Genomic DNA, 21,857 nt, shown 5'->3' with positions numbered 1-21,857 from the left:
ATACCCTTAAATGCACTTGCTGTCACCTTACTGAACATTGCAAGCCTACTTTTTTAAATTTGTGGTAGTGTATTTTATTACCAGCCCTCTGATTCAGTGTTTATGGGTAAATAAGTACACAGCACAATATTAAATCCAAAAAAAGAAGCTTTCTTAGCAACCATGAAAATTTTATTGATCAGAAAGTAATCATTTGGATAGCTTGCAAGTTACCAAGCTTAAAAAGTTCCATTATTCTCATTATGTCATCATTTCAGCAAAACGGGGATGCCAACAATGGAATGCAAGGTGTTGCAACAGCTGCACGATATAACAGCAGGTCACTGTATAAAAACGTTATACAGATGACAACTGTGCTGTTGCTGACCAAAGTCCCACTGGGACAAGCTTCCTCCGGGCAGTACTGTCCATCAGCACTGTTAAGTCTGTGGGGCCAGCGTCCCTCCTCCTACCCTGGACATGAGGCATAGTGGCCCTGTGCTGATAGTAGGGCTGGGACAAGGAAGGGCACCGTGTCATTATTTAGAAAAGGAGGCCTGTGAGCGTGATGGTTTGCTCGTCCTTTGCAATGCCCCCATCCTAGCCCTCGCCGGCTCAGTCTTTCTTGGTCCTCTTGGCCTTGGCTATGTTTTCCTGACGTTTCTGCTTCTTCTTCTGTTCCCGGTCACGTGCCTCGATCATCTTGGCCAGCTTCCAGGACAGCAGAGCGCTGGCAATGAAGAGAGGGGTGAGAGCCAGTATGATAGTTGTGAGAAAACCATAGGGGTCTTTGGCAGCCCACTCCACCACATACTCTGCCCATGCTTGCACGTCGATCATCCTGTTCAGGAACGATGAAGCTCAGACCTGAGAAAGATGGCCACGAGAGAAAGCTGTGAATATCTGCAATATGTCATATTCAAAACATACATGTGTATATTAAAATACTACAAAAGGGGGAGTATGGTTTATGGACAACTTTCAGAATGCACTTAAAGGAAAGTTAAATATAAAATTGTTTATAGGTTATAGTCTTAGTTGCTCTTTTATATCATCATATATCTTTGGTTTGCAAACTGTTGGTTCCCCAAAAAGCAACTTAACAGCTTTACAATGAACTCTCAAATCAACAGATATCATTTCATTTTCTGAAAGGTAAGATTAACTAAATGTTGTATTAACTAGTAAATACACTGATCAGGGATACCATTATGGCCACTAGCAGGTGAAGTGAATAAAACTGATTACATCTTCATCATGGCACCTGTTGTTGGTCGGGATATATTAGGGAATAAATGAACATCGTCTCCTCAAGGTTTATGTGTTAGTAGCAGGAAAAATGGGCGAGTTTTTTTTCCAAGGGCCAAACTGTGACAGCTAGACGACTGCGTCAGTTCATCTCCAAAACTGCAGCTCTTGTGGGGTGTTCCTGGTCTGCATTGGTCAGTATCTATCAAAAGTGGTCCAAGGAAGGAAAAATGGTGAACCAGTGGTGGGGAATGTTCTGCTGGGAAACACTGGGTGGATGTTACTTTGGCACATACCACCTGCCTAAGCATTGTTGCAGACCATGAACACCACTTCATGGAAACGGTATTCTCTGACAGCTGTGGCCTCTTTAAGCAGGACAAGTCCAATCCATGCTGCACCTCGAGGCCCCACCTCGTAATTTATGGGACCTAAAAGATCTGTTGCTAACATCTTTATGCCAGATACCACAGCACAGGGGTCTCAACAGGTCAGGACTGGTTTGGCAACAAAAGGGTGCTCAACGCAATATTAGGTGGTCATAATGTTATGTCTGATCAGTGTATATCACCTAACAATGTGAGGTACTTTTTAAAATTGTAGCAAGAAAAAAAATCTAGAACTGAATAAATGGAGAGAAACCTGGGAGTTGTTCAAGCAGATAACTCAAGCAGCAACTGCATTATAACACAAAAACATGTCTCACTCTCCTCCTGTCATATACCAAACACAACCTCCCAGCATCCACCTGCAGGGTCCCAGAGGATGTGTACACACCACACATATTTGCAGGGAGTGATAAGCCCAGACACCTAACTATTGAGGTTTTTAACTATTAATTAACTGTTATTTATTGTTGTGATCTGGGCTGAGGTTTTTTTTTTGTTTTTTTTCATGCAACAGTTGCCTGATCCAGGATGATTTTTCTCCTGTGGGAGATAATAAAGTCATCTTATCTACATACTTAACTACTTAACGTCTCTAAAACTGAATTATCCAAACTTGATTATCTTGAGAAAAACAGTTTCTCAAAATTTAGGGCTCTAGAATTACATATTTCTAACACACTGATAAGGAGGAAAGTCTAATTCTGTTACTTTAGCGATCCTAAGCTTGATACCAGATCAAACTGGAACCATACAGTCTCATTTAGTGCCGATCCTCGCAAGCACGTCCGATCTTGGTGGAAAAACACCTCACTTACACATTTGTTTAACATAATATTGCCAAAACATCTGAAAGATCCATCTGGACACTGTTGAACTGCTGTCCTCGTGCAGATGTTTAAGTACATTGAAAACAAGAACAAACATAGAAAAAAAGCTTTTACCCAAAAGCTACAGCAGCACTAAACACTGCCGAAACCTATCCTTGCAGTGAATACAAGACAATTGTTTTGCATGTGTGATATGTGTGTTTTACCTTCTTTTTTATCATTACTTTTAGAAATTTCTGTGTGTATTTATAGACTTTTTATAAATAATTTCAATGGGAATACTTTTAAGCCTTTTTTTTCCTTCAGACCTTTGCACTGCACCCGATTTCGTTGTACATGTGCAATGACAACATTATTATTAGTTTAATTGCGGTATAATAAATAAGAGGACAACAGACGAACTTTGTCAAACAAGACAACAGAGACGCACTTCTTTCGCTGCACACGGACCAGCTGGGCTGTAGTTAGCTTAGCCCCAAAGGATCATTCAGAGCAAGGAAGTATAGTGAAGTCTGATTACAGTTACAAACGTCAAATGGACTTAGATGATCTGTTAGATAACTGAAGTTACCCCCAAAGACTTCAGTTCCCACAGTTTTTGTGTATCGCCCCTATGACAGTGAAAAGGATTTAGGGCGCCATTCAACAGGAGTCATTTGTGAAGCGCTCCGACCAGCGCCACACAAGCAGCTAATGACCAACGGCTAACTAATTACCTAACTTACTAACCACAGTCTCTAGCTACAACCTTAAGACATCAAGTTATAAGAGCGATTTTAATGTGTATGCATATAGGAACATATATGCATTTCTTAGACGCCGATGAAAGATTTAGTTTCATTTCTACTGCCGCTAGCTAGCCCACCCGTGCATTAAGGCCTGACTTTTCGATACAAGAGCACTTACTCTCGGTTAAACAGTAAAACAACCGTCTAAGTGAACGCAACAAACCGCCTAATTTATGTTTTCAAAACAGTTAGTCCTGATAAAACTCCGAGTGGCATAAAATACACCAACTTACCAAAATGAACGGAGATTTCTGTGTGTATCCGCAATAAACTACCAGCTCCTCCTTGTTCCGGGAAGTGGAACTGGTTTGGCAATGAGGCATTCAGGTCATATTGGCAAAATGTAAAAACAAGAAAAAAACACGGGTTTTTGTTTGTCTTCGTGAATTATTCTAAATGTGTAACACTTGCACTAATATTAGATGCCAAATATAAATAAATATCTAAATATAGATACGATAAATACCCTTCTTTGTTGCGTTTGCAGACGGTCAATACCAAAAATACACGGGTATAATTTATGTAGAACTAGCCAAATCGTTCAAATATAATTCAGAACGTAATTGTAATTTCAGCTTAATGTTGTTGTTTTTTTTTATCTTTACTTAAAAAGGGTATGGAATTGTCTAATTTGTAATTTCTTCTGTTTCCCCGCTAGAAGTTTTCGAAATTACACTTTAATCAGTATTATTTGAATGCAACATGAGTTCTAGCTTGTGGTTGGACATGACGAGATTCCTTGGATATTGGGATACGTAGTCCTCTGTACCATCAAGCGACTCGAAAATCTAAATATATTTAATACAAAATTAAGGAAGATTTAGTTTAGATTACCTTATTTATACTCTAGTTTGAGGTTGCCTGTTATGTCCATCAGTATCAAATTTCTCACAAGAAACACAGAAACGCAGTAGACTATGCAATAAATACATGTAAAACAATTAATATAGAAAGGCGATAACAATTTCATTTTTAATAAATAGTCTCCTTCCTATATATATATGTATATATATATCTATATCTATACATATATATATATATATATATATATATATATATATATATATATATATATATATATATATATATATATATATATATATATATATATATAAGCTGAAATGTCTGATTGTATGTGGAGCTGTTCTGTCTGGAGAATATAGCAAATGATAACTGTGTTAAAATAAAATAAAATAAAAAGGCTTCATTGGCCCTCTGAGAAAGATGACTAACATAACAAAGGAGGACCTGCTGGCTTTGTGAACTTCCTGTGGGGAAGTATTGAAACCAAATCAGGTTAGGCCACATCTGCTCCGTCCATACGGCATGGATCACTTTCAGAGCAGTTCAAAGGCCAGCCTTTTAGACTTACTCACAGAGGAAGGAGAGGGGCAGCTGGGAACACATGCGGCAGGCAGACACATTGCAAACACACATTCTGGTATACCAGTGTAGTTTTGAGCCAACTTTTATAGACAATTTAGAAAAACATACCCCAACCTGGCAGCTTTTCTTTGTTACTTGCTTATAATAATTAACTTCTGTAGTGGCTCACCACACAGGAAAAACCAGGGGGCAACAGCAGCCACACCCTAACCCCTGATGAGTATTCTACCCCTATAGAATTGGGGGGCCCCTTTCATGACACACAGACATGGAACTAGCATTATCAACAGACAGGGTGGGGGCCTGTAAAAATGAGTGTACCACAGTTTGTGGTTAACTGGCTCCACTAATCCATGTGTCATAAGTGTTGCAAGAAAGAAACACACTACGTCTGGCTCTGCTGTGAGAATTTTCTAGCATTTCTTTTCCTTTTTTTGTTTGGCAGAACGAGAGATTGAAATACGGGAAAGAGTAAAAAGAAGAAAACATGATCGGCTACGAGAACGTTAAAAAACCTCAAAAGCCTAAAATTTATACCTATAGCTATATACTACAGTTGTGACCAGTGCTGTCTTGGTAATGTGAGGCTTTCAATGACTTCTTTGAACTGTACTTTTTTCCCAGGGTGGAATAAAACAAGAACTGCACACGTTTGAAATTATTTAGGTTTGTTTCCAGTCCACACAGGGTCAAAACCCTTAATGGGTTAATGCCATTAAATTTTGTGAAATGCCCCTTAGCACCTTGAGCAGATGTTTCTGGTAGCTGTCAAAAAGCTTCTGGTATAAGTCTTTGTGGATATTTGACAACTCTTCTAGAAAGAATTTGTAGATTGTTTAATTTGGTTGATTTCCTGGAATAGACCCAGGTTTTAAGCACAGATTTTTAATAGAGTTGAGGTCAGGGCCTTACAAAGGCCATTCCAGAGTTTGATTTATCTACTCCAAAACCAGTTTTGATTTGTGTTTTCGATCATTGCCCTGTTGGAACACCCAATTGCATGCAAGTTTTAACTGTCCAGCTGTTGATTTGAGGTGAAGTTCAAGAATTTGGAAGTAGCCCTCCTTAATTATTCCATCCACTTTGTGCAATGTACTAGTGTCACCTTCAGCATCCCAGAGCATGATGCTACTACCACCATGCTTGGGAGAGTGAATAGGTTTGAATGCTTCACCTTTACTCTGCGAACCTACTTTTTGTAATTGTGGAGTTGTTGTGCTTTTACATGTGGACAGCTACAAATTTCAGTCAAGCTTGAAGGTATAGATTTTGGAACAGAGAGTTCTTTCTTTGTCGGTGCACTTGTGGTCCATAGTGATGTAAAACTGGGTTCACTTTGGGCAGTGATGCTGGTATTCCAGCAGTTTCCAGTTCATGGCAGGCTTGAGCCTTGGTGGTTCCTGGGTTGTTTCTGAACATCCTAACAAATTTTCTGCCATCTGAGGGTGGCAGTTTGGGTCTTTCCAGTCCTTGACAAAGTGTTGACATGTCTGAATAATTTGTGCTTACGTACAGTTGTTGGAATTGATGATCTTGGATCATCATTGGATCATCTGTGGTTGTTAAGAAATTGCCTTATGAGACCTTCCCAATTTGTTTAAATTGGATCTTAACTGAGGACCTTGGACTTTCCTATAGTTTTGAGTACTGCTGTGTCAAACAAATCCTTTTGATCCAGACAAAAAGAAACTACCAGTTGTAGACAATCATGATCACTAATGAGAAGCCAATAGAGCTTGGAATTGTCAAGTTAAAAGACACTGTAGAACTTTCAGAACCACTTATTAAAATATTGATGTGAGTGTATGAATATATTTGAACCTCTATGTTTACTTTTGACCCTGTGTGGATTAGACAAAATGCAAAACAAACTGAAACTTGAGCAGACAATTTTTGTTGTTTTGAAGTCTTCAAAGATTCATGCAGTGGAATCATTCCAACCTGGAAAAAAGAACAGTTCAAAGAAACTGTTAAAAGCCCCAAATTACCACTACATCTGTTGCCAGGAAGAAACTTCTACTTCGAACTATAACTCTAAAAACACTACCTTGATGACATCAATGACCCGTATACCTGGTAGTATCTCAAGTTACCTCAGCCAAGCTTTTGGACTTATTTTCTCAGACTTTATGTATCCAAGCTACACGCAGTACCAATTATACTGATCTCCAAGTAAAACATCAATAGAGTCGCCCCTTAAAATAAATAATATAGGCAAAAAGCTTGTCTTTCATGAGTGCTATGATTACTTGTCAATTGGCTGCACCATATAAAAGCTGATGTGACTACAGAGGACAGGCATGTCCACCTTCATATATTCTTCCCCTTCGCCGGCCTGACAGCTGAAACCACTTTTGGACTAAAAAGCCGCAAAAACAACGATCAAGTTGTTATTGAAGAAGCTGGAGCCCGGGGTGGTAGCTGAGGCTCCAAAGGAAAAAAAAAAAAAAAAAGTCAGTTTTCTTGCCCCCTTTTACCCCTGTGGGAAACTGCGAGGCCGCCCCTGGATTAAGTCCCCGCCTTTAAACTCAAATAAGAAGGAAACTTCAAAGGCCGTCGGCCGCCGGGGCTCCACCCTCGCGCTCCCGAACAGCTTCACAAAGGATTTGCCGACGTTCGGGAATTCCGCCTCCAGTTCCTTTTATAGCGCCACTCGTGCGCTGGCAGCTCTCCAGAATCCCGCCCATCCGGTTACTTTGACAACACAAAGGACTTCACGGAACTCACAAGCTCCGCCCACTTTTCCAAATAAGGGCAGTCTCTCCATGTACGGCAAACAATCGGTGCGAGATTGCCCTTTTCTCTTCCTTATCCCGTTTATATGATCGGAGAGGAACTGCGCTTCAGGTTGGAAGCGGTGCGAACATGGCCGAGCGAGTCCAGCAGCCCCCAGCCAAGAGGCTCTGCTGCCGGCCCGGCTACAACCCGGCGTGCAGGCAGGGGCAGCGGGCTGGAGGTGTCCTGTGTGGCGGTGCGGGGTCCGCTCCGGGAGGGTCGGGAAATGGGAAAACGCACAACCCCGAGTCGTTGCTCGATATCGCGGCTCGCAGAGTCGCGGAGAAGTGGCCGTTCCAGAGGGTGGAGGAGCGGTTCGAGAGGATCCCGGAGCCCGTCCAGCGGAGGATCGTATATTGGTCTTTCCCGAGAAGCGAGAAGGAGATCTGTATGTATTCCTCTTTCAACGCTGGAGGAGAGGAAAGTGGAACTAGCGGGGACAATAATGACGAGACCCAGCTGCCTTTCCTACGGGGTGTCACTCTGTTGGAGGGTGGCTGGGTGGACAACGTATTGCAAGTCGGTGAGTGGACCATAGCGTTAGAGTAACGCAGGAAAACAGCATATAACCAACAAAACACCCAACTAGCACTGTTTGCCTTTTCCATTGGAGCCATGCCAGACTTTTAAAGGGCTCGTGTTTGCCTCCCTTAGTCTCGTCTATTATAAACAATGCAGGGTATTTCCACACCAGTCTACCCTATAGCTGTATGTGAGAGCAGCCTATTTTCAGACAAGCCCGTAATAGTAGCCCACTTCTTCTTGTTTTTACCCACTGAGCTGCGCGCATTGAATGGCCCACAGCCATCCCAATTGGAAGCTTAGCACTTTGTTCCTATTTTTGTGTCTTTCTAGCTCTCTATGCCCCCACCGATGGGTACGCAGACAAAAGCCCCCTATATCTTTTCACCGCTGGCTAAATAGACGATATTTAGAAAGGGTGGGAGGGACGGTGATTTAAAGCCACAGTGCTTCTGTTTTGTTTGCCAAACACCTTTGTGAGGCGGACTGAAGTCTTTCTTTCTGCCTTTCCAATATTCACTTAAAGCCCAAGCTATATGCACGGGGTAATGACAAATATGTTTTTTCCCTTGGCGGCATTATTTTTGGTAAAGCTCGGGGTAATTAGAGGTGCTATAGGCTCAGCAACCCCCTGGCTGGCTGGCTGGCTGGCTGCCTGCCTTTGCCAGAGCCACAATATTTCACTGCAATCGTCAGTGCAATAGACTCAGCTGTCAATCCGACTCCCCACCCTTGGAAACGGTTCAGGATTCTAATCCCATTACCCTCCCCAGTTCATCTGAATCTTAATGCATTCTGCAAACAAGATTTTATGCATGATCTTCTTCCTCCTCCCTCCCTCCCTCTCCATCTCTCTCTCTTCCCCCTCCTTGTTCCCTCTTCCTCTCTCACTTCTTGGCTTACTATCCCTCCAAAGAATCTGTGTGGAGATGGCTTCAGCTCTTGTGGGCTCAGAGAATGTGCAGTGCACAATAGTAGCCATGGAGTAGGCAGACAGGAAGGCAGCTCTCCCTCCCTCTCTCTGGCCTGTTTACCAGATTCCCCAGCATTAGTCTCATTTATGGGCTCGGTCATTTGGGGCTTTAGGAAGCAAAGCACTCAGCTCAGGGTTAAATAAAAAGCGCGAGGCGTCAGCGAGGTATATGTAAGCAATGTGTGTGTGTGTGTGTGTGTGTGCGCATGTGCTTTGGGAAATACTTAGAAATAGTGACAGGCAGGGTAACGGGGTCATTTACTGTGGCCATGCATGTGCTTCTGTCTGCGTTAAAGAGATGGAAAAGTGTGTCAGAGTGTGTGTGTGGGCTTGATAAACACAGAGGGAAATTGTACATGCGTCTCTCTCTCTCTCCCTCTCTCTCTCCCTCTGTGTGTGTGTGTGTGTGTGTCTGAGTCTGCATGGGCTGTCAGTCTCATCCCGCATGCTCACAGAGAGTGGAGAATGACAGGCGAGTACACAGCAGGAGGAGGGCATGTTATGCTGATTGCAATTTTCGCCCCAGAATTTTTTCATTTTTTTAAAGCTTGGGAAGATAAAGCCAAGGAAGAGAAAATGATAAATAAAAGATGCAATCTACTCCAGGGGACAGGCAGCCACTGGAGGATGAGGGCTTAAAAGCAGGGCAGCGTGGGAGGGGGGAGGCTGTCAGCCACATCACACACCACATGTATTGGCCCATCAAACACATACAGTGGGTCTGGCCTGGAACACAGTGCAGGGTGGCTGTTAGGGCGTGTATGTGTGCGCACACAAGCGTATATGCATGCATGACTTTGTGTGGCTTCTTGTGTGCAAATGTGTGTGCTGTCAGTGGGATGGGATTCAGTGTTGATGATGAAAGACAGTAGAGCAGTAGAATAGATGCAGAGGTTATTGTGTATGGGGGTTGGGGGGGAGCTAATATACTTGAATGGATCTGCTGTCGCTGTATTCCGCTCCTTCCCCTCCCATCCCGTCCTCCACCTCCCTCTCTCCCAAGTGAGCAGCTATAAAACTCTCCATATTTACTCCCCTAAGGCCAACTACCAGCCCCCAGTCTCCTGTGATTATTTATCTTTTTCTCAAAGACATTAATCACAAGCCTTTTTCCTTTTTTTTTGGGGTCCCTCCATCTCTTTCCATACATCAGTGCTATGGAGAGAATGGATAGGGGGATGGCGCTTAAGGGGAAGAGCAATAGATCGGGTGATATCAAGAAAAAGAGGGGAAGCCTAGAGGGAAAATGTGGGTGGAAAATGCAAAAGAGGAAAGAAGCATTGAAATGGTGATTGCAAGAGAAGGGAGATGCATGAAAGTAAAGAATGAAGTGCGGAAAAAGGGGGAGAGAGTGAGATGGATGGCTCGCTCTCTCTCCCATGCGGGCTCATCTGTTCCAATGCCAGCCTCTGAGATAAATTTTCATATACGAAATTCAGGCGTTATCTTGGCGGTCCACTGCTCCTCGGTTATAGCAGCGTTATAACAACCCAGCTTCGGTACTTTTGCGCTCTTCGCCGATGTTCAGGTCAGCCACCAAGCAGGTGTCGGACCACATACCTAACCTTAACCTCTAAAGGCTTCTGTGTGTAATAATACATGAAAAACTGCAAACGAACAGCATTAAATATGCATCTTGCTTTGGAGAGCAGTCCCCCTAACAGCAGCTGTCTGTCGTAAAAAATTACATTGTCATGAGGTGATCACAGAATCTCAGTAAATCTCACCAGTGGTGCCAAATTTTGAATCTTTTTTTAGCTTGTCAATCACACTGTACCGTGTGGCAACTGAACATCATTTACCGGTATAGAAAACTTCTAGACCAGCCTGTTCTGATCACAGCATCTGTTCTCTGGTCCCCTTGTGTAATTTAGACTCAGCGGCTCATCTTCCTGAAAAGGAAGGCTAGTGTTATTGTGCCCCATCCTCTAATTATAGAATTCTAATCCTATGGCTGTAACATGGCATGACAAAGCATGTTTGCACTTCATTACCCTCCTTCCTGTTTTAGTCCTCCAGCATGGGTCAAGTTCATCCCCGCTGCTGTCATTTATTCAAGACTTGCACCTTTCCCTTGACCTCTCATCCCTGTGTTTCTAAACCCTCCCAACCCCCGTCTGCCTCCAGTGCTTTGCGCTAAGAGTTTAAAAGGAAAAACCCCATAACTCTCACCACCGTACACACCACCACCTTTCTATCCTGTTACCGTAAGCCCCCATGTCCCCAAGGAGTGACATACTGATGCCTGGCATATGTCGCTCTCTGCGTTGTCATTAGCATAGTCTATGCGGGACAGCCTGTTTATCCAGCTCCGCTTGTTAGGCTAATTTTTTTTCCTTCCACATGAAGCTACATGTCATTTTTATCATCCTTACTGCCCCAAATCTGAGTGATGAGGCGGACACTTTGAGGGTGCTTTAAATTAAAGTTGAATGAAAGTCGATGCGCCATAACCTGTGGACCATTTTGCTGTGTTTTCCATGGTGGTGTTATTGGACTAGATGGCCTGTAATATTTTGCCTTGGCCCTGCCAAAAATATCACTGAGTGTCCATGGCAATCATGCCGGTGTAAGTGTGAATGTCATCCTCCCCGACTCCACCTATTCCAGAGATAAACTGTTAGGTGTGTGTGTGTGTGTGTGTCTGTGGGGATGTTTGCATATATGTGTGTCTTGTCTTTTGCTTCTGCATGCTCATAACTCAGGTTAATTTGTTCACGCTCTGGAGAATCTTAATTAGGTTTCTGCGTCATCTGCTCTCACCAACGCTCCGTTTTCTTCCTTCTTCTTTTAAAAAAAAAAAAAAAAATCATGATGTCAATGAAACAGTGAAATAACAACCAGGCGGGTGGTTCCCTGTTTTTTGTTTGTTTTTTTAAACCTCTTCCTATTTGACACATGGAGAAAATCATAACACAGACTCTGCTTAAATTGTCTGTGTGGCTCCATTATTGTGCACCATGGGTGTGTTAGTGGAGATGCTGCACGAAAACTTTATTTAACATTCGGACAATATGAGACAACAATACAACATACAGAGAACAGCATTTAAACAAAAGGCTTGGTAAAAACAATGAAGGTTTGCACACATTGTTAAGTTATTGCTGGTATGACAAAGCAGTCAGTGCAAAATGCCAAGGAGAAATATTTTACAAAGTTGAAGGAACACAAGCTTGTTTGTGCAAGAACAGACTCATGGATCCACATCTTTTTTTCTTTTTTTTTTCTTCTTCTTCCCCCTCTGCACTTCTTTTGAGCTAAGGATTCACGAGGCTTTTTCAAAGAGCTTCTTCGGGGCCCACATCGACAGGCATTCAAACATTTTGTCCACAAAGGTGCAGAATTTAAGATGCGCAACGCAAATCTTGCAGGAGCATGTCGTCTGCGAGACGCTATCGGGCTGAGCGTTAAGGCTGTTTTTGTTGGGTGAGGGCTTATTCTTTTTGTTTGTGTGTGGGCTGTTTCTTTTCATGTGGGTGGATCTGGTTTTATTTTCCTGTTAGGTTAGAGAGTTCCTTTATCTTTTTTACAATGCCCGTCGAGAATGAGCCCACATGCCCACCGCTGAAGACAGGGAGAGCTAGAGAGAGAGAGAGCGAGACGGAGCATTATTCGAATATTCTGGGAGGCCATACTGCTGTAAAGAGGCAGAAATTGCAATGCCGGACTTAAAGAAATGCTGTCACAATAGAATTCAGAGGCTTTTCAAAATAATTCCCCGTGAAGGTTTTGTGCTTTCCTATAAAGCAAAAGTTCTTTTAGAGGATTCTGTGAAAGTCAGGGTTATCAGATGTCTGTAGATCAAGCTTGAAGGTGATAGCGACGAGGGAGCAGTGATCCAGGATCCGGTGCATCAGGTCTACCCCTAGGCATATGACTAACCCTGGGCTTGTATCGTCATGGAAACATGCCTGAGCCTAGAGCTAGTGTAAACATCTGGCTGTCCAAGAGGGAGCGAGAGGGGCAGCAACTGCGTCCATGTGAAGAGAAGTGGAGTCTTTAAAGAGAGCGTTCTCTCTCTCCGTCTGGCTTTGTGTATCTGAGCCTGGAAGAAGGAGATTCCAGGGCCTTGTCTCATTATGTTGGCCGAATGGAAAGAAGATAGGATACCTTTCAGCTGTCGTGTAATGGAAACACGTTCGCTTAGTACCTCCGCGTGTGAGTGTGTGCACATGCAAATGTGGCTTTGCAGTCGTTTGGTTAGACAACAGATTGTGTTTTGTGTTTATCTTTTGATCTCGCTATTGTTTATTTCATAATATTACTTGATGAGAGATAATTCCTAGATTGGCAAAGCATCCAGGAAAATTACTTCTTTTTTTTATGTTTCCAGCTGAGCAGAATATTTTCCATCTAAAGCAAAAGTTGCGTAAGCGTCACAGTAAATCCAAAATGTGTTTGCATGATAATTACTTTAATTCTGCAATAATAAGTTTCAGCTCGATCTCAGTTTCCGCTTTATATCGCTTAAAAGCAATGTGGGTGGCCTCCTTAAGGATATACCCTATAAAGAAACAATGCCATGCTGCAGCCACTAAGTGATAGATGACCACTGGTTCCTCTGCTAGCTGTGCCTCGATCCCATCATGTCAGATTTTTCCAGAAGGTCCCTAATGCTTGTCACAGCCTTAGCTCCAAACTCTAACCAACCCCGTTCCCAGATGTGCCTTTAGATAGATTTTTCCCACCACAGACCATAACTTCCTGTAGCCAGCCATGTTCCATCTCCTAAACTTGGCTTTAACTGTCCCCCTGCTCCTCCCATTTCCAATGCCTATACCTGTAGACAGTCCTGTCATTTCAAGCTCGGACTAATGTCTGTGTGCCCTGTTTCCAGTCCTTCTACCTGACTGGAGCCAGCCTCTGTCTCACTCTCAGTCCCAGACATAGCCGTTTCCTCCCTGCCCCTCTTAAATCACCGTTCCCAGTTCCAACCATAGCTGCACTGTATCTGCCACACTGCCAGACCTATCGCAAGTAGCCCAAAGACCTCTTTTCAAAATGACCCTGCACACTAATAGAAGCATATATTCAGAGATGCTCAGCGTTTAAGATCAGCGTGTGTTGGTGCTTGTTAAAATAAACCAGCTAAAGTAATAAAGTTCCAGCATGAGCTCTGTAACGTCTGCCCCAGTCCCCGTTCCAGCTTGACTTGTCTCCTGTCCCAGACTGTGGCTGCTGGGTGTGCGTCAGCACAGCTCCTCGGCTGGCTGACTCTGTCTAGAAATCCAGTCCTTCCTCCACACAGCTCCTGCCCCTCTCTTCTCTGTCAGCAGAGGGAATGAAACACAGGGAGCAGGCGATAGAAAGGGTACTAAATCCACAATGACAAGGCCCTATTAAAAGACGTTTTTTCTATTTCATTTAATGACTTTTATTACCAGCCGCCCCTCTCACTTCGATTTGGCAATAATAACAACAGGGGAATGCAGCACTCAGCGTTATCCTATCTGATTCTCCCTTTCACTTTTTTTTTTTCTTTTTAATGAATTCCACTTTGCACCAATGTGCTGCTGAAATAAGCACAAAAGCAGTCCAAGTCTGTGCTTACTGCAGTGGAGAGCTAAATGTGTATATATTTCTTGTGCATGGATGCCTGTCTTTGTGCCTTGCATGCATGCATGTACATCTGTATTAAAGACTTTGCACACGTCTTCACTGTTACCACAATCCAAAGCTTCTCCATGTGGTTTGGTCAACAGCTGTTGTCACCTCAGAAGCCAAACGTTTTGGGGTTTTTGTGTGTGTCTGTGTGCGTACATAATCACTGTGTGCTTTGCTCAGAAAGTAGAAAGCTACCTGCTGCGGTCCAATATTAAGAACAATTACTTTGGTCTATCCTAAACAAATACACAGCATAATAATAATAACACAACTTTCGCTTGTAGTGAGTGTATAATTCTTGCATCATGTTCGTCTATATCAAACGAACAGCCCAGGGCTTTCTAATAAGAATGCAGTCAAGGCCATAAAGATTTGGACTTGGACTTTAACTCGGGTGGATCTGCCTTGTAAAGCTACTTCTGAGACACAGCTCGCCCAAATTCCTGCACAGCTTATAAGTAAAGGCAGGATTCTTTCAGTCTATTTAACTTTGTGTGAATAGGCGAATGTACGTGTGTGACTTTGTGTGTTAATGGCTTGCTGAGCGTGTTTATGGCTGTGTGTGTCAGGCTGAATAAAGGTGAGGCATGTTAATGATAAGAGGGTGGATGACATTCCCGTCTGTCATCATTCCCACCCTATCTCGTTTCCACTCTTGCATGTGCACACACACACATTTACCTCACAGTGCTGGGGTGCCGGTGACTAGGCGCCTTTGAATAAACAACAGCAGAGGATGAGGGTTTACCTGCCACTGACCCCTGTTGCTCACACACATACATACTGATAGAGGTGTTCACTCATTGACTGGTCCCTCCCCCATCACTAAGCTGGCCCAGTGTTGACCCCTTCATCTGATCTCCAGGGATTTACCAAAGTCAAAGGTCAATCTGGTCAGGCTGTCCCTCCAGTGGCTGATTGCCTTCCTTGAAAGACAGGCCCCTGCTCGCATTATTGTTTTCCAATAAATAGCACCTGACCAAAGGAAAAGGCTGCTTGCTTGATTGAATGTGTGCATGCGTCTTTTGCACATCCCAATAAGCAATTTCTCACCCGAGAGAATGGTCCAGGAGGAGACAAAGAGTATGCCCACTTTTGTTGTCCCTTTTGTGGAACAATCGGGAATCTGAGCCAGAGTGAGACGAGGGGGGTTATCCCCTTCTCTCTTCTTGCCTGGCAGGCTCAAGTGCCGTGTGAGCTATGTAGAGGAGGAGGTTTTGAGAGTGCAAGGTGCCTCTGGCTGTGCCTGGTCCAACGATGTCGTGGCGGTGTGGCATGTGAGACATGCATTCATTGCTTTGTGGCAGAGCAGGGCTGAATAGAGCTGGAAAGGCTCTCCAGGCGTGAGAGACAGAGAGACAAAGAAAGAGAATGAGAGAGATTCAGAGGGAAGGAGTAGAAGGCTTTCAAATGACTATGGAATTTCGTTTGCCCTTCTAAAGAGGTTTTTTTCTTTCTTTCTTTTCTCTCACTTCTATGCTCTTTTTGTTTTTGTTTTTGCTTGCTTAGTTTTTTTTTTCATATTTCATTCCTGTTTTCCTTCTTCTTGCCAGCCTGTTTTCTTGGTCTTCTACACTCCATACCTCCGTACTTGCACTCCCTCTCTGTGCTTCTAAGCTCCCATTGTCTCTGTTTCTCTACTTCCTGATTTTCAAGTTTCAATTCCCAAGCCAGGCTAAAGACACCCATGTTGTATTTTACACAGCTCCTGTCTAGATACAGCATGTTTCCATCAAGCTTCCTGTGTCTAAAGTCCCAAAAGAAGGCTAACAAGCTTTCTAATTCCTCCTCTCTGTGCTTTGCTAGAGCTACCAGTCTGCGTCCAGGTCTCAGGGGCAGTCGCTGTTTCTACATTCACAGGCTCTCTGTTTACTACAGGATTTATGAGAGAAACAAGACTTGGCCTACTTGCTGTGATGTGTATTTGTCTGAAGTTTTTAAATGATCCTCAGTCTGATGTTGTTGTTTTTTTAGGCATGGCAGACCATCCTGGAACCTTTTTAGGTCGACACTGATGAATGACACTTGTTTATTGCACTGATCACAACACTTCTGCCAGGCCACAAACATAAAACTAGCTAAAAATACTGAGCGATGTGCTGATCTGAATGCTAGCCCACAATAGCTGATAAACTTCTACACATGCAAATGGCAAATGTCATACACAGTGTGCTGTTTAAGATGCTTTACACAACCCACAGTGACTTCTGCGGGCATCTGCAAGCTCCTTTGCAACCCACCTCCACTGCAGTTCCTCTTTTCACTGCTCTTTCTCAATCAAATCTGCTGTGATGATGCCTGCTCTGTTCTCTGCTGGGGTTTTTGCCGCTTCTCTCCCCTCTTCCCACTTTCCATGTCTGAACATGAAATGGGATGCAGGTTCCCAAGCAGAGCGAAATGTGGAAATAATAATCTTATTTTGACTGAAACCGGTCTATGCCTGTCCCACGCTCTGCTCATTGAACGGCACAGGTATAGTGTGGGTGAAGTATTGACGCTAACATTATTGCCTGGCATTGTTGAGGATAATTGTATGCCATTGTGTGTCACTGCCAACCTGTCTGTCTGCATTCTAGCTGGGACTCCACTATCTGTCTGCCTGGCTGTCTGGCCTGGCTAGCTGCTAGTAGGCTAGCTGTCCCTCCTGGGTGGCTACATCACCTCATCCTATACCCTCCTCACAGCCAGTGACAGCCCAGCCCAGGGAGACATAGGTAATGGTCCTCTCTGATGTACACCCCGACTCAATTGAACTGGATGGCAGACACACGCCTAAAATAACAAAAGGAGGGGAGCGAAAGAGAGGGGGTGGAAAGGAGAGAAGGGGAGGGAAGGAGCGAAGCGATCGATAAAGCAGGGACACATTGCCTAATAAAGATTTATTCCTTTTTTCCCCCCCCCTCGCCATCCGCCTTGGCAGGGCAGACAAGGGGGGGGGGGAGAGAGAATGTGATTAGTGGACTTCTTCTCCCAGGGTGCTTCTGATAGCATGTGTGTATACGTGCATGGCGGTGCACTTGGCCCTGTGCGTTGTGTGTATTTTTGCATCTCGGTGTGTTTATCGCATGTGTTTGTCTCTCTCCCAAGAGCAATAGGGGTTAAAAACGGTCTCTGTCGTTTGTTCTGCCAGCAGTGGCACTAGCAGCTGCAGCTGTGTCCCTGCCTCTCTCTTCCTGTCAGCTAATATTTAGTTAATCTTTGGTCTGGGACCTACGGGACTGGCCGGAGCTCCTGGTGCCCCATCCATCTCGCACTGATCTATATTCCACGCTGGATCCCTGTGCCATTAACCACTACCAAGGGGAGGAGAGCAGGGGATGGAGCGGCGCAGAGGTAGAACTAAGAGGAAAGGGCAGATGGGTGGAGGTAGAGCTGTAGAGAGACAAGAGAGTGATGGAGAGGAAGCAATAGAAGGAGGAGGAGGAGGGGTAGCTGTCTACCGTATCAGCGCTAAATAAGAGGGAAAAGGCAGGCAAGGAGGTGGGTCAGCTATTCCAGACATGGCAGAAATTGCTCCTAATAATTTAGGGGAAAGTGCACCAAAAGAAATATGCACAGATTTATTTATTTATTTTGAACTCTGCAGCTCCTTTTATTTCCTGCTTTATTGGATGCAGTCCCAATTCAAGTCTTTCGTATAGAGGAGCAGGTGGAATTACTTCAGTCCGACAATAAACAACAGAGAGGTAGAGTGTTTCCACAAGGAGGTGTGAAAGGTTGAGGAGGAAAAGGGCGACGTAGGTGGTGGAGGAGGAGGAGGATGGGCAAAAAAGAGAGAGGCAGAGGCGTGGGAGTGAGCGATCCATATGCAGTGAGTGGGCCACTTCATTGATATGCATTGTGTAGTTATGAGGGGGTCCACCTGTGAAGGCTCCAAGTGCTGAGTCACTCACTAACGCACAGACTAAATGCTTTTATCCCAGACGCTTCGTCCATCTGAATGGAATATAATAGGCCGTAAAGTGCTTTGCTAGCAGCGGCTGCTTGCCCCATGGCAAACCCTTGCCCCTCGCTCTCACTCACCCTTCTCCAAATCTCATTTCGCCACTTTCATGGAAAGAAAGTGTGCTTAGCTTTAATTACATTGTTGTTTTTTCTATATATTTTTGTTCTTCTTTCCATCTTTCCATGTTGTTCCTCCTGCAGTGCTTTTCTGGCAGCAACACTGAGCTTTCTCTCTCTCCCCGCTACAGCCCTTCTGTCCACACTCCCTGCATATCTTCCCCCTCCAGTTAAGTGTGATCCCTGTGCTGCTGCCGCTGCCGTGTGTCTGCGTGTGTGTATTTTGTGTGTGGGGCACCTGTTTGGGATCTCGGTGTGTGTTCAGGGTCACGCCTGCAGGTCGTGCGTAATGAATAGCAGAGCTGTTGGCGAAGCACAACTGGTCGGGGAAGGAGGTAGCCAGAGAATAGCTCACCAGTGACGGAAGGAGAGGAGGAGGATGGACGGATAGATGGAGGGAGGAAAGAAAGAAAGGAATGACGGAGCGAGAGGACCAGTAAGGGAGGAAGGGAAGAGTGGTTGCGAAGCCAGTGAGCCTTAACCACCTTCTGTCAGTCTGTCTGGTCTCGGTGCTGTTTTCTCTCTCCTCGGAATCTAATGGCTTTTCCACTGTCCTCTTTCCAAACCTCCACACCTCCCCTCCTCACCCCCTTCTCTCTACTCTTACCCCTTTCTCTCTCTCCATTTTTTTCTTTCTAATTCCTCTCCATCTCTCACTTTCCCAGTTAAAATTCTCCAGCAAAGTCCCTGTGCTGTCTTCCCTTGCTACCTCCCCTCCCTCTCTCTCCCTGTGTCCTTCCAGCTGCTGGCCAGGGGAACAGCTGACTAAATCTAAAGCTGGGGCCCCTGGCTCTGGCTCTGGCTCTGGACCTGGCCCCAGCCCCAGCTCTGCCATAGCCTCCTCCTATTCTCAGCCCCCCCTTTTCCCTTCCTCCAGCCCTCCCTCTTCTCTCTGGCCTCTAGCCCTGGCTCCTCTCTCAGCAGCCCCAGCTCAGCCCTGGCCCTGCCTCTGAACCTCGGCTCCAGTTTTGCCTGACTCTCAGTGGTTCCTTCCAACCATCCCCCTCCATCCCACTTTGGAGCTGAAAAGCCTCAAAACCCTTCTCTCTCTCTTTCTCTCTGTTTTGCCTATAAGCCTGCTGTTTTGCTTTCTCTTTTTCGCGTGTGTGTGTTGGCTTTTTTGTTTTGTTTTTTTAAATTGTGTATTTCTTGCTACTTCATTTGCTCACCCTCCTCCCTGCTCTGACAGGCTGTAGCTGGGCCCCTGGTACTGTCCCAACATATCTGGACTGAGGCCTCATCCAGGTTGGCTGCAGTTCAGTTCTCTGGCTCTTTTGCCCAGCATCCATTGCCAGGCATCTTCCTCTCTCTGGCTATAACGTTAGTCACTGTAACTCAATGTGGCTCGCTTTACTCCAAGCCACACTCGGCTTGTACATTCGGTTGTTTCTGGCTTAACACTTCCCGTGAAGCTCTCAGACTCGTCGTGTGTCTCCTCCGTCTCCTCGACTCCAGTTTCCGTGCGTGTCTTTAAGTTGTGTAGACGGGCTCTGGCTCGGGCCCCGGCACAGACACACATGGCAGGCGCACGAAAGCATGCGTCGTGCGAGAGTGTGAAGCATATGACACATGATTGGCAGTAGGGGGAGGATGGGGAAAAGCAGCGAAAGGGGAAGTGGGCCTTGTCACAATTCTAGACAAGCCGGGGGCTCAAGTTTGATCGCTGCCCAGGGAAAGGGAGCCTTTGTTCCCTCCCCCCGCCCGCCTCCTCCCTAACCTCTGAGGCTGTCAGAGCGAAGGGTGCAGGCTTGTGTGATTAGGTGCAGTCCCAGGTTCCATCATCACTCTTCTGAACAGACATTGCCCACAGAAGACACATGCCAATACGCTTCTTCCTTTCTGACACGAGCAATTCTGAAAGGGCGACTGTAGGGACTGACAGGGTAAAGTTCAGAGTGCAGCCTGCAGCTACACTGGGATACACTTTCCCTTTGAGTGGAAGTGGGCCAGTGAAGCCCAGGCAGGAAGAAAGATAGTCTCTCCTGTGGAAAAACTTGCCATTCTTCGCTTATTATTCAACCCATTCCTGTCTGTCTAATGCCCACAGCAGCCTCACCCCCCCTCTCTCTTGTTGCATTTGTTGTCAGCTTTTGTTGTTATGTTTTAATTTTGTATGTATGCGTGGAGAGTGATTTGCTGGGTGGGGGTGGAGGGGTGGGAGAGCAGCAAAAGTTTCCTTTGGAGTCACGTTTTCTCTTGCTGACTGACAGACGCGGGATGATGAAAGCGAATCGCAAAGTGCCACAGACATCAAAGGTTCCTGTCTTCCCTCACTTATTGGCATCAATGCACAACAACCCGGCGTGGATTCCTCAAAACAGGGAGGGAAGCAGGGGCGGGTGGGGCGCGGAAGGAGCTGCAAGACGTGGAGGCATATGACAAAAGAACCTCCCGTCCAAACAGCTTGAGGGGGCAGAGTCAGGAGGTGGGGGCGCTAAATAATCAAACCTAAGCGCTGTAACTGAATCGGACTGCTTTTCAAGAGCATTTTCAATCAAAACGGGCTTTTGATGTGCACTGATTCTGATACCAGCGATGTTTGAATAGAGAAATAGTGACAGGCTTGAAGTTATGAAGAACTCTGCTTTGGGCCCTCACTTTGAGGCTGCTTTCTTTTTTTGGTGTGCATGTTTTTTGTGTGTGGACCAGTGCAACAGTAATTAACTAAGTGTTAAAGCTGAGATGAAGTAAGCCGCTTGGTTCTGCTCTCCTAACCTTATAGACCCCCGTCCCCCCCAACCCTCTCTTTCTGTGTGTGTCTCTCTCACTCCCTCCCTTTTATCCTTTCTCTTGTTCAGGATGGCACCCATTGACTGCCTCTGACCTAATTTGGGCAAATTTCACTGACCTACTTCATGGGTGAATGCTGACTTGCCCACGGGAGGTGATTCTCTCACACACATGCACACATAATCTTTTCTATCCTTACGGTTAACATGCAGGCCCCTCGATGTCCCGTACAGTGGATGTGGTGGTGGGCAAGTGACCCCCCTCAGCTCACCCCCTTGTTCCCCAATCAAACTCCCTTCTATCCTCTCCTCCTTCAGCAGTCTGGCATCCCAAATGAACATAATGAGGATATCAAAGTGCGAGCGCATAGTAAAATATAAACAAAGCAGTTGGCCTCTGTTTGATGTGGTCTCAGAGGTGACATAGCGCTTCACTTCACTAGTCTCTGAAGAGATGTAATCAGCATAATTGTGTAAGGATACGATTATTCTTCTGTCATTTATGAAAATGCTAATTTGAGGTAATTCGATCAAATAATCTGGAGGTACTTTGGGTGTACTGGCAATCACAGTAA

General features: G+C 45.0%; 2 protein-coding genes across 2 annotated transcripts in view; one reads left to right on the top strand and one right to left on the bottom strand.

Moving 5' to 3' along the window:
* Positions 1-153: 153 nt before the first annotated feature.
* On the bottom strand, positions 154-3,552 carry smim15 (small integral membrane protein 15). Its single transcript, XM_031728183.2, has 2 exons — positions 3,465-3,552; positions 154-846 (listed from the first exon to the last, which is right to left on the bottom strand). Exon 2 carries the CDS (start codon positions 817-819, stop codon positions 595-597), a length of 225 nt encoding a protein of 74 aa, XP_031584043.1. The 5' UTR covers positions 820-846; positions 3,465-3,552; the 3' UTR covers positions 154-594.
* A 3,866-nt stretch (positions 3,553-7,418) lies between these two features.
* Positions 7,419-21,857, top strand: part of LOC116311156 (zinc finger SWIM domain-containing protein 6) — a 49,423-nt gene continuing 34,984 nt past the window's right edge. Inside the window, exon 1 of the mRNA XM_039620926.1 lies at positions 7,419-7,915. Within this exon, the coding sequence (XP_039476860.1) occupies positions 7,483-7,915 (433 nt within the window). The 5' untranslated portion in view covers positions 7,419-7,482. The remainder of the gene's footprint in view (positions 7,916-21,857) is intronic.

This window comes from Oreochromis aureus, linkage group 12 (assembly GCF_013358895.1).
Source record: "Oreochromis aureus strain Israel breed Guangdong linkage group 12, ZZ_aureus, whole genome shotgun sequence".
Lineage (NCBI taxonomy): Eukaryota > Metazoa > Chordata > Actinopteri > Cichliformes > Cichlidae > Oreochromis > Oreochromis aureus.
Note: the sequence above shows the minus strand (reverse complement) of the source record. Positions and strands in the feature narration are given on the sequence as shown.